Source organism: Gopherus flavomarginatus, chromosome 2 (genome assembly GCF_025201925.1).
Source record: "Gopherus flavomarginatus isolate rGopFla2 chromosome 2, rGopFla2.mat.asm, whole genome shotgun sequence".
In the NCBI taxonomy this organism is placed as follows: Eukaryota; Metazoa; Chordata; order Testudines; family Testudinidae; genus Gopherus; species Gopherus flavomarginatus.
Window position 1 is genome coordinate 129,091,002 of NC_066618.1, and position 15,002 is coordinate 129,106,003.

General features: G+C 42.1%; 1 protein-coding gene across 1 annotated transcript in view; it reads left to right on the forward strand.

Moving 5' to 3' along the window:
• SRD5A1 (steroid 5 alpha-reductase 1) overlaps positions 1 to 13,679 on the forward strand; it is a 45,140-nt gene extending 31,461 nt beyond the window's left edge. The window contains exons 3-5 of the mRNA XM_050938261.1: positions 5,192 to 5,293; positions 9,004 to 9,154; positions 13,483 to 13,679. Of these exons, the coding sequence (XP_050794218.1) occupies positions 5,192 to 5,293; positions 9,004 to 9,154; positions 13,483 to 13,549 (320 nt within the window). The 3' untranslated portion in view covers positions 13,550 to 13,679. The remainder of the gene's footprint in view (positions 1 to 5,191; positions 5,294 to 9,003; positions 9,155 to 13,482) is intronic.
• The last annotated feature ends 1,323 nt before the right edge of the window (positions 13,680 to 15,002 follow it).

The window sequence follows — 15,002 nt, forward strand, 5'->3', positions numbered from 1 at the left end:
GTGGACAGGGCCATGGGGGCAAAACAGAACGGGGCCTTGAGGCGGAATGCAGGCAAGGCTACAACCCAGGCATCCGCACTCTGAAATGTGGTGGGTCGTCAAGATGCCTCCAAAGGGAGGTGTGCCACATCCTGTTTGGGGAGGCATAGCATGCCCTGGCTTATTAAACCCACCACCCATGGCCGCACTGCCCCTAATTAGTCTCAAGAGGGACCACAACTAGGTGCAGGATACTATAGAATTCTCTGACTTCAGTGCACTGGGTGTGCACACCTGAGTGGAATACACATCTGCACCTACATCTTGAAGAACAACAGTTATAGTACAGGTAAGTAACCGTTTTTTCTGCTAACTCAGAGCTCATTCTGGGTTGGTGCCTAATTATACACAAAGGCCTGGATCCACTCAGACATTTAGTTATTGCAATGCTGAGTATCATGGCAGCTAATTTTTAGGTGCCTAGGAAATCACAGGAATACAAAATCTGAATTAAGTGTCTAGGCTCACTACACAGTGAATGGGGGGAGGAAGAAGTGCCTTACAACATGATCCACAAAAGACAGAACAGTAGGTGGGGAGCTGCCCAAGCTAGCCAATAGAAGATGCTGATGAGAGGGGTGTGTGCTAAACTATGCTCTCTGAGATAGGCATCTATCTCTGTTTAGCAATCCATGAAAAGGAACCTGCCACCTTGAATTAGGTGCCTAAGTCATTTTTTGTGTGAATGAGTTACCTGCCTGCCTCACTCCATGTTCACCTTATAACTTTTAGCGTGGTGGTTAGAGCACTCATCTAGGGTTTGGACAACACCCCACTTGAGGGGAAGAAAGGATTTGAATATGAGTCTCCCACTTTTTAGAAGGGTGTTCTTGCCACTGAGCTATGGGATAGTCTGATGTGGGTGCTTGCTGAAACCGTTCCCTGTGCATAAATACTTATGTCATATATAGAAAGAGAATGACTGGAGTCCAGTAATTAGGGCATTCATGTGAGATCCCCACGGTCCAGTCCCCAGTCCTGCTGCTCTTATCACTCATTATTTATCCAGAGCTTCAGCAGGAGATACTAAGGGAGTCCCACATTAAGACTAGCGGTTAGAGCACTCTCTTGGGAGACCTATGTTCATATCCTTTCCCCCTCTGCGGCAGAGGGAGGAATTTAACCCAGCTGAGTGCTCTAACCCGTAGGGTAAAGGTTTTAAGGTGGGCACGACCATATCCTTCTCTTCCAGTTGGATTCCTAAAGGGATCTGTTCTGGTAGTGGTGCTCAGAGGTCACCTACCAGATTGGACCCTGCATGCAACTGAGGTGGCTGCATGCTTATTTCCCTCTCCCCGTCTTCCCCCCACCCCCAGCTTGTGAGTTGCTCTGGGGCTTAGGCAGGAGATAAATGTCTGGATGTCTAGAGAGTGGCAGCCATGCACTTACCCAGAAATGTAGATACCTAGGAAACTTTACTCTGAAAACTTAGACACTCAGTAAGTTTAGGCAACTACATGGTTCAGTGGGAGTTTTGTGAATTGGAGCGGAGCCTAAAGTGGGACTCAAGGTGCGTACACCCCCAGTTTAAGCACCTAAGTTTGGGATTTAGGTATGTAAGTGGGTTTGGGCCAAAGTGCTGTCAGTACACAAACTTAAGCAAGCTGGAAACAGAGGAGAAGATTCTTAATTTTGTCAGTTATAGTGATCATAGATATTTCTTGTAATGATAGGAGGTGTGTTTTCAGACTGATTTTTAAGTTGGCATTGTCCTTTAAAGTATCATGGTGTAATTGAGCAGACTCATGGCTGCGGTGCCTCCTGCTGGTGACTTCCAGGAATTAGCTCAATTTCCAGCCCAGAGCACCCTCTGCAGGCCAGTGATCTGCCTGTCCTCTGGCCCCGAGTCCCTCCCTGGACCCCAGTGCCTCTATTAACTGGGTCTCCCGCTCCCTGGGGAACCCCCAACCCACTATCCCCAGTTTGGCTACTGCCCAGTCTCCATCTAGCCCCCATTCACTGGGGCTGACTGCAGTATCAGCCACTCATCGTAGGCAAAGGGGTTTAGACCTGCTGCCTTTGCCTGCTCCTGGGCTGCCCCCTACACCCCCCAGTATCTCTTGGCCTAATGCTAGCCCACAGCCTGGGGCTTTCCAGGCAGGAGCTCCACAGCTCCTCTGCCTTTCCCCAGCCCTGCTCCACTCTAGGTACCTTGTCTAGCTCCCTGCAGCCAGGCCCTTCTCCCTCTACCTGGCTTCCTTGGCCTTTTTATACAGGCCAGCTGTGGCCACTTCCCCAGTCAGCCCAGCTTTTAGAACTGCAGCTATCAAGCCCTCGCAGGCTGCTTTTTAACCCCCTCAGGGCAGGATTGGGTAACCAACCTGCTACAGATGGAAATGGACTTTCTTCAACAATGATTCCCAAAGACAGCAAATGGGAGCACCCATCATCTAGTTTTCTCCAGATATCATCTCTCTCTTTTTGCTCTAGTTCATATTCTTTCCTGGGGGTAAGGAGACTTCATAAGATCCTGCTGATCCACCAGTCTTCATTAGTTGATTGCATGCAGACTTTTTGACTGATGGTTCTATTCTCCTGCAACACAGGGCTATTAATGGTATGGTTGTAATCTCCTCACTGCAAGCTCCTTTGTACATTCAGTCCTCAGTTTTTCCTCATCCCTGAGTGTTAAAGACATATTTGTTGGAAGCTTAGGGCTTGTCTTCACTGCGGGGGTAAGTCGACCTGAGTTATGCTACTCGGAGTCAACATAGCTTAGGTCAATTTACTCTGATATCTTCACAGCGCTGAGTCAATGGGAAATGCGCCCCGGTCAACCTCCCTTACTCTCTTTTGAGAGCTGGAGTACCACTAGATCCACTAAATCAATTGCAGCAGCATCGCTCTCCCCATAGTGGAGACCAGCCCTTAGTTTCCATTTACACCCTCCACACACACACGGTTTGTGGGAACAGGTAGTGAGTGAGTCTGGAATATTTCATATTCTTTATTTTCCATTGTTTCAGCAAGTTAATATGAAGTCTCCTCATCTCTGATCTGCTATAAGCTGGGCTGATAGACCTACTGAAGGAACAATAATCCACACTGTGTAGAGTCAAGCACAGGAGTTTATTACGCACAGCGCTGGTGGAGTGTAACTTTGCTTATTAGGCTCAGAGACACTGCAAAACAATTAGTTACAATAGATGACATATGGTGCTCTTTGGACAGAGAGAAGCGACAGGGATGGGTTTTCCCAAACCCCTGGATAGGTTCTAACAGCGAGACAAGAAAAGCACAATAAGCCAATGATCTAAAAGATTACATAATGGTTCCACCCATGACCCAAATTAACATATTGCTAACACAGGTAATTACCCCCAAACTATGTCTATTAAAGTGTATAGGTTAAATTCTAATTTTTGGGTCCAGGGGAATGAGGTGGCAGCTCTCTCGGTTGACCAATAGGTACATTCTTACGGCTTGGCTACACTGGCACTTTACAGCACTGCACTTTCGCGCTCAGGGGCGTGAAAAAACACCCCCCTGAGTGCTGCAAGATACAGCGCTATAAAGCCTCAGTGTAATCAGTGCTGCATCTCTGGGAGTGTGGCTCCCAGCGCTGCAAGCTACACCTGTAGAGGATGTGGTTTACGTGCAGCGCTGGGAGAGCTCTCCGACCACACTCTCGCACTCCGACCACACTCACACTTCAAAGCGCTGCCTTGGCAGCGCTTTGAAATTTCAAGTATAGCCATAGCCTTAGAGATTTAAAGCGAAAAAGCAGTAATTAGTACTTAACAATTTCACAAGTTTACCCTTGCATTTCTGTGGGCTAGGATTGGCATACATCTGTGAAGAGAGGGTGTCATAACTCAAGTTAATCATATTAGGCCTCTCCCTGAACTTTGTCTAGGATCTGAGGGGTATTGTACCACTGTCTCCTCCCTGCATTAGGGAGTAGACGTAGGGTGACCAGATAGCAAGTGTAAAAAATCAGGACGGGGTGGGGGGTAATAAGAAAAAGTCCCTAAAAGCGAGACTGTCCCTATAAAATTGAGACATCTGGTTGCTCTAAGTAGCCATGAGGCCTTTCTCAGCGCTTCATGTGTCTATAATTCAAGATAAGGATGCCCAATTACATTCAGAGTTATGCTGACTCCGCTCACTGACTTGAAACACACAAGGTTATCTGTTTACCCCAGCTTCCTCTGAGCTATGTATTGTTCTCTATTAGCCAGCCCCCATAGCCCAAGCCAAGCTCTCGACTCCGGGCCTATATTGAAAAGTTCTTAGCAGAAACTGTAGTTGAGATCTTACATCCACAGCTAATGGATTCTGACCCTTCACCTACTAATCTAGAGTACGCTGCCTCCATATGGGCTCATGGAGCCTTTGCAGTTTACTCAAAAGCTTGCTATCCAGGCTGGACAGCAGTCTCAGCTCTCAGTCTCTGTAGCAGAATTTTTAGAAGTAGGTGTTTCTGTTTTAGGCCCTGATTCTGCAAACCTGCACATGCTTAAGTTTACTCATATGAGAGGTCTCATTGAAGTCAAGGAAATATGGGGAAAATGGGAATGTCTAATATTAACATGGTACAAGCTGTATCTGTGGAAAATACTGAGACAACCTGATGCAGGCACAGTATAGACACGGGGGCTGTTCACATGCACAAAATTAGAAGAGCATAAGTATTTCCAGAATTAGGGGCCTTATGGATGTCCATTTCTGTTCTGGGCCTGCATCAGGATCTGCAGTGCTTACTCCTATGTAACAACTAAAATGATGATTCTGCTGTGGAAAATTCAGGAACACATCCAATAAAAGAGAAGGTTAAAGCATGCTTTTTTGACAGTGATCAATGTGGATTAATTTCTTTAATATCTTTTTGAATGTTAGTTTATTTGAACAGTTCAGTTTACCACTATGGGTGTGAGAACATATGCATATATTAAAAGTATACTTTAAATCTGGGGTAGTGCCTTCTGTCCTGGTTTTCATAGCCCCCAATCCTGCAACTGGTTCTTTATAGGATTGGGGCCATAATTTACCATGTCACCAGAACTGCTTGATGGAATTGCAAGTTCATGTAGAGGTAGAGGTACATTACTGCTTATATTTTAGGGTTATTTGTTTGTATAAACCATAGTTTGTTCTATTAAAACAGGTGTTTTCAGTCCAGTATTTTAATGTTATTACTTTGACTCTTTAGGTTTTGCAGGGTGGCTGAGTGGCATGACAATTAATATCTATTCTGATCACATTCTCAGAAATCTGAGAAAACCAGGGGAAACGGGCTACAAAATACCAAGAGGTGAGTAAAAAGTTAAGAAATTTAAAATTCCAAAGGAATGTCTCAAAACTTGGTTCTGTTGTATTTAAAGAACATAAATTGCTCAGGGACATAACAAATATCAAGACCAGGAAACTAATAGCGAAAGGATTTTCAAGTGTATTTCCTGAAACAAAAAATTGGCTTTATTACTCTAAACGAAGGGAAACTGTCTGACTATGCTGCAAACACCCTGCCTATCTCTGTGTAATTGCCTGACAGCAGAAGGCTGCTTTTGTAGAGTCTAGTGACTAGTCATGACCCAAGGCCTGTTAATATTTGTTGCTCTGCAGTTTTTTTGAGATACTCCACTTCTGCACTGCTTTCTCATGGTTCTTGTTAATGTGTTTATTCACTCTCCTGAGAATTAACATGCCTTTCCACTGAATTTTGCAACCACCTTTTGCAATCTTTCCTTGGGCAGTCATTCTTCTTATTGTAATTGAGAGATTGTCCTCTAACATTGGCAGTTGTGAATAAAAGCACCCACCGAGGACTTGATTGCAGGCTTGCTATGAAACGATCAACATATAAAGGTTTTGCAAAAGAAGTGAGAGGTTAATTGCTGCACAGGTAGGAGGATGCTGTTTTAAAAAATATATTTACCTAAATAAAATCAGCGACTTTGAACCAAAATGTGATGTAAGAATTTTCATGTCAAATGTGTAAGTACTGTGCTTGGCATCCACTGTACTTTTCTGATACCTGTTTCATTTTTATTACTTAAAGAAAACAGTTTTAAAACTTTGTCCCTGATTTTTGCCTCCCTTAAATTGAATAGCATTTGCTCATCTGAGTACTTTTACTGATTACAATAGAACTATCTGACTCAGTGCTCTCCTAAATGAATACGGATGTTGAAATCCTTTGATTTATTTTACTTATAATTCCCAATAGTGAAGAGTTGACTTTATACAGCTGTGAAATACAATTTGGGATTCTTTAATACCTTGTCTCTTTCACTAGGTGCCAGAGTTAAAACAGTAAAGTTGACTATTCTCCTGAGACTCTTTTGTTCCTATTTCCTAGTGAGGTGTTTTATTTTTAACCAAACTTTACGCAAACAAATTCTGTGGTTTAAGTGGGTAAAATACTTAGGACTAAAATGTCATTCAGAAGAGTAAAATTTTGGAGAATTTGGCATAACTTAATTTCTAAGAAAAACAACAAGGAGTCCGGTGGCACCTTATAGTCTAACAGATTATTTGGGGCATAAGCTACCGTGGGTAAAAAAACTCACTTCTTCAGCTACATCTGACTACATTGTGGATACAGACTAACATGACTACCCCCGATACTTAATTTCTAAGGTGCCCCACTAGGTTATAGAAATGAAGTGCTGTATTAATCTGACTAAATGACCCTTTGAAAACAGTATGGTACCATTCAAAAGGCTATCATTTATAAATAGAAGTATCACACTTCTGAGTTCTCATAAATTCTGGCTCTCACATATTTCAAAACTTGGAAGCAGTTAGTTGAATATGTACTTTGGGGCTCTATGACCAGATTGGCCACGGCTTTACAGGCATTTGTCGAGGATTTCTAGTAGGCTTTGTGCCAAATTTTCAAGCATAGGTACTAGCAACATGAGAGAATTTATGAGAGAATGACATCTGCATGTGAATAAAGGTGTACTGTTAAGTGAATTGTATATGCAAACACTGGAAACCATACACATTTTGCTACTTTTTTTTCTAATGACTATACAGTGTAACAAGCTGCCAGGACTCAGTAAACCCTCTCTCTACTTAAGGGTTAATCACAGAAGCCAAATACCCTCCTGTAGTCCCATCTTCAGCCCAGGGAGCACCTGATTCCATCCCAGCTAGGTCTGATAACTAAACTAAACTAACAGGTGTCCTAAATGGGACAGTCTACTCTGTTAAGGCCTCCTTACATAAAAGTTACTGTCAGCTGGGGAAAAAATTATTTCCCATTGTGAAATAATTCCTCCAGAATACACTGGTAATTCTGCTATTACACAGCTGCAAGAATAGTAAAAGGAAAACTGCATTTTGTAGTAGAATTTATGGTTTTTGTATAATCAGCAAAGCTTTGTATAGTCTTTATAGCTATTAGGATAGCAGTGGAATAGCTCAAAGATCTACAACCTATCCTGAAAGATGATCCCTCACTCTCACATGTCTTGGGAGACAGACCTGTCCTTGCTTACAGACAGCCCCCCAACCTGAAGCAAATACTCACCAACAACCACACACCACTGAACAAAAACACTGACCCAGGAACCTATCCTTGCAACAAAACCCGATGCCAACTCTGTCCACATATCTATTCAAGTGACATCACCTAATCGTATCAGCCATGCTATCAGGGGCTCGTTCACCTGCACATCTACCAATGTGATACATGCCATCATGTGCCAGCAATGCCCCTCTGCCATGTACATTGGCCAAACTTGACAGTCTCTACGCAAAAGAATAAATGGACACAAATCTGACATCAGGAATCATAACATTCAAAAACCAGTAGGAGAACACTTTAACCTGTCTGGTCACTCAATACCGACCTGATGGTGGCAATTTTGCAACAGAAAAGCTTCAAAAACAGACTCCAACAAGAAATTGCTGAACTTGAATTGATGTGCAAACTAGATACAATCAACTTAGGCTTGAATAGAGACTGGGAATGGCTGAGCCATTACAAACATTGAATCTATCTCCCCATTTAAGTATTCTCACACTTCTTATCAAAGTGTCTGTACTGGGCTATTTTGATTATCACTTCAAAAGTTTTTTCTCTTACTTAATTGGCCTCTCAGAGTTGGTAAGACAACTCCCACCTTTTCATGCTCTCTGTATGTGTATATATATCTCCTCAATATATATTCCATTCTATGCATCTGAAGAAGTGGGCTGTAGCCCACGAAAGCTTATGCTCAAATAAATTTGTTAGTCTCTAAGGTACCACAAGTACTCTTGTTCTTTTTGCGGATACAGACTAACACAGCTGCTACTCTGAAACTTGTCCCACTAGTCACTCATAATATATTTTGTATGGTTGCTTGCAAACTGACAAGGTAAATTATTACAGGTGTTTTGAAGTCATTGATCAGTCTTATATATCTATAGTCCTACTTTCAGAAATATATGTCAGTAGGCTTTTCATTCACAGTCATAGGAGCCTACTATACCAGCATAACTGATGTCTAGAGTACTCTGTATTATGTGTTGCACTATTATCAATGTAGATATGCTTGTTAACCTTAGAGGGAAAAATTACGGCCGTTTTCTGCTCTTATTACTACTGGGAGTAGTCTCACTAACTTAAGTGGAAGCAAGACTGGGCCCCTATAGCACACACAAATATGAATAATTCAACCGTTTTAGAATTTTGTATGTACAAAAATACTTTGTGGATGAACAGTCAGCTTTTTTCAGCGTAAAATAGTAATGTATGTAGGCACAAAAGTGCCTACTGAAACCAGTTAACTTATTTTGTCCACACTTTAGTAATTTAAGAAAATTGTCTGAAAGTTGAGATTTCAGAACCGCTTAGCACAAAACAAATTCATTCATAGTAGAAATCTTGCAAAGAAGTAATTCTTTCACCACAACTGGGATTAATAAAGGAAAGCTAACCAGACCTTCCTGACGGAACTGTTAATACAATTACAGGTACTATTGCAACATTCCTTGCATAGAGTAGTAATAATGTGTTGTGTTCTTTAGGAGGATTGTTCGAATATGTAACTGGAGCCAACTTTTTTGGAGAGATTCTTGAATGGTTTGGATTTGCTCTTGCCAGCTGCACTATTGAAAGTGCTGCTTTTGCCATATGCACATTTTTCATCCTAGGTTCCCGGGCACACCAACATCATCAGTAAGTTTTCAAAATTTTAAAATTTCAGTCTCCTCCTCTTCACTTTTTCTCTAAATAATCTGCTATTGAATCACAAATTTTAGGGTGTAAAAATATTTCTAGAACATAAAGATGTAAGGGGTTTTTTTATATGTAGCCATACAAAAATGTTGACTCTGAAGTATTTTTTCTTTTGATAACTTTACGTTTGGATTACTTAAAGCATTTTTAAATAAAATTTACACTAATCTCATGGAGCTTTTTAAGAAATGGCAGAGAGGGAGAATATCATGTAAAAAAAAGAAAAGAACCATTTCCTGAGCATGTATAAATTGGCATAACTCAGTTGAGTTAAGTCAGTAGATGAGGATCCTGCCCAATGTTACTTAGAACACTTTTCTGAAACCTAAAGAATTTTTAAAATCAAATTTACTCGCAAGTATTTGTTGCTTGCTTACTACTTACATTTCACTCAGCTGAAACAATAAAAACAATTCTAATTTTCATAGATTCCAAGGCCAAATGGGACCATTGTGATCATCTAGTCTGACCTCCTGTAAAACACAGGCCATATAACTTCCCAAAATAATTCCTAGAGCATAGCTTTTAGAAAAACAGCCAGTCTTGGTTTTAAAAATTGTCAGTGATGGAGAATCCATCACTAGCCTTGGTAAAATGGATATACTAGCAATTAATATTGGAATACTTAGGATGCAAATACTCCAGAGAAATATCTATGTTAAATCCCTAAAGTAATTCAGTTAATACTGGGCTTTTAAAAAACAGAGGATTGACTTCATAGTTGTGTTTTGGACCCTTTATGTTGCCTGCTGAGTACAAGAGGGCCAGAAAGCAGCCAGGTCCTTAGCTGATGCATCCAGCCCCTCCACACTCAGTTGTGACACAGGGGACATGGAGAGGAGCATAGCTGGACCATTCACAGTAGCATAATTCCCAGGTGGTACTTGCATCAGGCTCAGGATCTACTCTATCAGTACAGATCTACCCTGAAAATCAGGGAGCCATAACCAGTTCCCTGGCAGACCCACAACATAACAGTTAGAGTACTGGGGTGCTGAAATTACAGCCTATCATGCTGACCAAAACTGTTGCACTGATTTCCTTCTTCTCCCCTCTCAGTCTCTCTATATCCATCTATTGTGTCCTGTATTATATTAGTCCTTGCCGCAAAGAGCTTACAATCAATCTTTTTGTTCTATTTTTGTATAGCACCTCACATTGGGGTCCTGCTCCATGCCTGGGACTCCTTGGTGCTATGGTAATACAGATAATCAAGATGCTCTCTAGTTGCTGACCAAGCGATACTGTATCATAATACAAGCCCTAATCATGCAACAACTTTAGAGTAACTTTATGAATGTAGCTATTCCTGTTGAGCTCAATGGAACTGTGCATGTGTAGGTTTGGGGCCAAATTTAGAACATGATCATGTAAACCACCACCATTTATGAAGAGTTAAACACTATATCTAGTTGTAACATAAGGTCTGAAAGATTTGTAAAAAATGATTATAAAAAGCTCCTAACCTAACGATAGCATAGCCAATTTCACTTTTTCCTTTCATAACAGAGTATGTTAATTGTCACTTCTAAGGAACATTAAATGATTTTTAAAGCACCCTATAAAGTGAATGAGACATTAGGTAGTTTGTACAAATAACCACTCCAGTCAAACAAGCTATAAAAATGAGACATTTAATAAAGTGATATATTTTGAAAACTTTTCAGATTAGTTTTGTATCAGAAAATGAATGTTTGGTTATTTCATTTACCAAAAGTAATTGAAGCAGATATTTATGAAGTCATTGGGAGGTGATCTATCTCCAATTCAACAGGTTAATCATTAATATTTGGAGGATTTTCTTGCAATGCTGTATTAGGAGGAAAACATCACCAGACAGACCTTTAAAATGTTTTATTTAACTAAAACAACAATGTTATGTATTCTGGATTTTTTCTTCAGCAGCAAACATAGAATATTTTAACAAAACAAGCAAGTTTTTTAAAATCAGGTTTGTTTTTGTTAAAATTGTTTTTAACTAAAGTAGTTAAATGAAATATTTAAAAAACAAAACAAAATTTAAATGTCAACCAGGTCAACATGAGAAGCTTAAAATATTGGCTTCTGCAGGTAACTCAGTCGTCTTCACCTTCATTTTCCTGTTTGTTCATAATCTGGAAAAGAAAAACAAGCTTTCCTGCTTTTTCAGGACCCAAACAATTTCTCAATTAGTCCAAAGGAAGAAAATATTCTTTCTACGCCCGCAGAAGAAGCTACTGCTGTTAAAAGTGAGATTATCACTTTATCAGTCTCTGAATCCAAGTGCGTAAGTGACGTCCACCAGTTCACTGGTGTGACTTTCTTTAAAATATCATCAGCAAACATATTTCTTGAATGGTTCACACTTAACTCTGAAGTTTATAATAATTGGCATTATGGAGGGATGATTGCTGGATGTCCATGTCATAGCAAATCCTCTTCAGCAGTTAAGGTTTGACCCTGGTACCGAGTATTGAGAACATTTGCAGTAAAATGAGCTGGAGCTAGTGCTTATCCCATTCATTTTTTTAATGCTTGTAATTTAACTCTGTCATTGCATATTTCTCTTTTTAAGATCTCACTCAGTTCCTTCCAAATCTCAACAGCATCAGCAATAAAACTATTTCCCTGCATTTTGTTCAAGGCATCAGGGTGCTCAGTATGTGTTCAACATTTCTCTTAAGCCCAATGTTGAGAACTTTGGCTGTGACAGAGCCATCTGTTTTTTCATAAATATCTGCTCCAGTTATCTTTGGTAAATGAAATTACCAAACAATCATTCATTTTCTGATATAGCTGTAAAACTAATCTGAAAAGTTTTCAATATAAAGCACTTTAAAAATGTATAGTGTGTACCTTCTAAACATTACACCATCTCTGAATTGTGAAGATATGTATTGAGGTTATAACAACCAACAGGAATACACTTTTATGTAGAAATCCATGATTAAATCCAGTCTTCCTGACTAGTGATTTAAATCATGATTTAAATCAAATCGACCCTGCTACCACTGCTCTACACTAGCACTTTCACAAGGTACTAGCACTGTCGAGCTGCAGCGATGTGAGATCAATTGTGGCTAGAGTTTCTAAAGCTCAATATGAACACAATCAGGCATGAATAGTTTGCCAGGGCAAATTGTGTAGGATTTTTCCAGTTTCCTCCTACATCAAGCTTTTGCCAACTCCTTCAAAGAAGAAGAAAACTGAATAATCTTTGCCAGTTCCCTTTTGCAAACTTTTTCCACAGGGAGCCTGGTGAAAGGTAGAAAAGGTTGAGAAAAAGGAAAAAGAGTGGCACAGAAGACGAGGAGGGAGCTGTATGGAGATAAAAAACAGTGAATGAAAGAGAGTGGAGAAAAAATATACCAAATGATTTATTTTGTGCACTTGACAGTCTTGTGTGTAGTCAGTTTTAATGTTTCCCCATAATAATTACTTAGACCCTGATCCTGCTGTTGGATCTGGTAATATGAACACCTGCATCTGTGAGGAGACCAGACTAAATCAGATCCCATTTCCTCAGGATGTGTGAGTCTTTCATACAGCAAGAGGGGCAGAAGAATATTTTTAAAAACAGGAAAATGTGTTTGTAAAACAAGGACCCCAGGACAGGTGTAGAACCTCAAAACACTTAACTCATTTTTTAAAATAGTCTTGTTTTGAAGTTGATGGAGCAGTGGAGCTGCAGGTTTTTGCCTGGAGCTGGAGCACCAAAATAAGCCTGGGTCTTTTTCCAGGTTTGGAGATGGTTAAGCCTCATGATTCATTTTGTTTCTCACCAGCAATCTGAATTGATATATCTAAATTCTTATGAGAGTTCATATAGATCTTACCTAGAGGAAGGTACTGTTGTTCCAACATGTCAGTCTTTCCTCATGTTGTTTCTTGTAGCTGTTCTAAAATCTACCCACTTCACTTTCATCATCCCAAAGTATCCATCTTGTAATGGAATCTGGGCACTTGCTGTGGTACATTATCTACTTTTTATGATGTTGGGCCACTCACTTGCCCTTGCTCCATGCACACCACTCTCATTAATTTGATTTTGCCATTGTTGGCAACCATAGGTTTTGATTTAATTTTTGTAGTCAGCACTCTGATCTCATGAGGATGGGTGTGATAATTTTAAAATAGGAGTTCTGCACATGAAGTGAAGCCTGGAGATGTTCCTTTGTAGATTAATCCACTTATATTGCTATAAATGTTTCTCTGGCAGTTTCCTACAATATAGTCTCTTTTGTAGTATTTTGACAAAGAATACTAATTCAAGTGGCTTGTTTTTTCAGATGGTATCTTGAAAAATTTGAAGACTACCCAAAGGCCAGGAAGATATTGATTCCATTTGTGCTCTGAAGTGCGCATCATGGAGTTGGCTGACTTTGAATGATGGTGGTTGCTATTCTGAAAATATTCAGTTCACAAACAACTCCCAACAAGTTAGCCTAAAGGTTTTCTTTTAACCTTTTCATAGATTCATAGCCTCGATGACCTCTCGAGGTCCCTTCCAGTCCTAAAGTCCAGTCCCCTGCCCTCATGGCAGGACCAAATACTGTCTAGACCATCCCTGACAGACATTTATCTAACCTACTCTTAAATATCTCCAGAGATGGAGATTCCACAACCTCCCTAGGCAATTTATTCCAGTGTTTAACTATCCTGACAATTAGGAACTTTTTCCTAATGTCCAACTGTGACAGTGCGTGGCCGGGACTCGACCCTCCCTGGGGAGGAGGGGAGCCACACTGCCTCGCTACGCGTCGTCCGAGGGCCTCTGCCCTCGAGGTTGAGCGGTCAACAGTTCGGGCAGCTCGGACCCTGTAGGCAGGACCGAACACTGGCACAGTCAAAGGGGGCCCAGCCCTTGGTTCAGGTGGGACACCAAACCCACAGATACAGTAGCTTAGACCCTTGTGACTCAGGGCCACGCAGTTAGCAGTTCGGGCAGCTCGGATCCTGTAGACAGGACCGAGTAGTGGCACAGTCAAAGGGGGCCCAGCCCTTGGTTCGGGCAGGGCACCAAACCCACAGGTATAGTAGCTTAGACCCTTGTGACTCAGGGCCAAGCAGTTAGCAGTTCAGGCAGCTCGGGCCCTGTAGACAGGACCGAGCAGTGGCAGAGTCAAAGGGGGCCCAGCCCTTACTTCGGGCAGGGCACCAAACCCCCAGTACAGTAGCTCAGACCCTTGTGACTCAGGGCCAAGCAGTTATCAGTTCAGGCATTGATGGCCTCCTTAGGCCGGGGAGAGGGGGATTCTGCCATCTGGGTACGGGTGGCAGGGGGAACGCAGGCCCACCCACTCCACTGCGTTCCAGCCCGGGGCCCTAGCAGCGGTTAACGCCGTTAATGGTCAGTGGGGAATCCTGACCGAAACACACTGACATGGGTTCCAGCATACTTGCAGTCTGACTGGGGTCAGCTGCCCCCAGACTACTTCCTATCGCCCTCTCTGGTCCTACCTGATCGGGGCCATCAGTCCCTGGGAAGCTTAGTAGCATGGGTTCCTCCCGGCCAGAGCTGGGCAGCAGATCTGGTAGTACCTCAGGAAAGTCTGGCCAGGCCTGGTCCGGGGGTTCCTCGGGATAGTAGCAGGGACGGGGCAGCTCCGGCGGCTCCTCATCGTAGCGGGCGCGAGGCAGCTCCGGCGCCTCCTCGTAGTGGGCGCGGGGCAGCTCTGGCGGCTCCTCGTCGTAGCGGGGAAGTTCTGGCCAGTCAGGGCAACGGCCCTGGGCCTCCGCAGCTTCCCAGTCAGGATCATCCTCTAGCAGGTCTGCTCCTGGCGGCGGCAGGGCTCCAACTGAGGGCGGA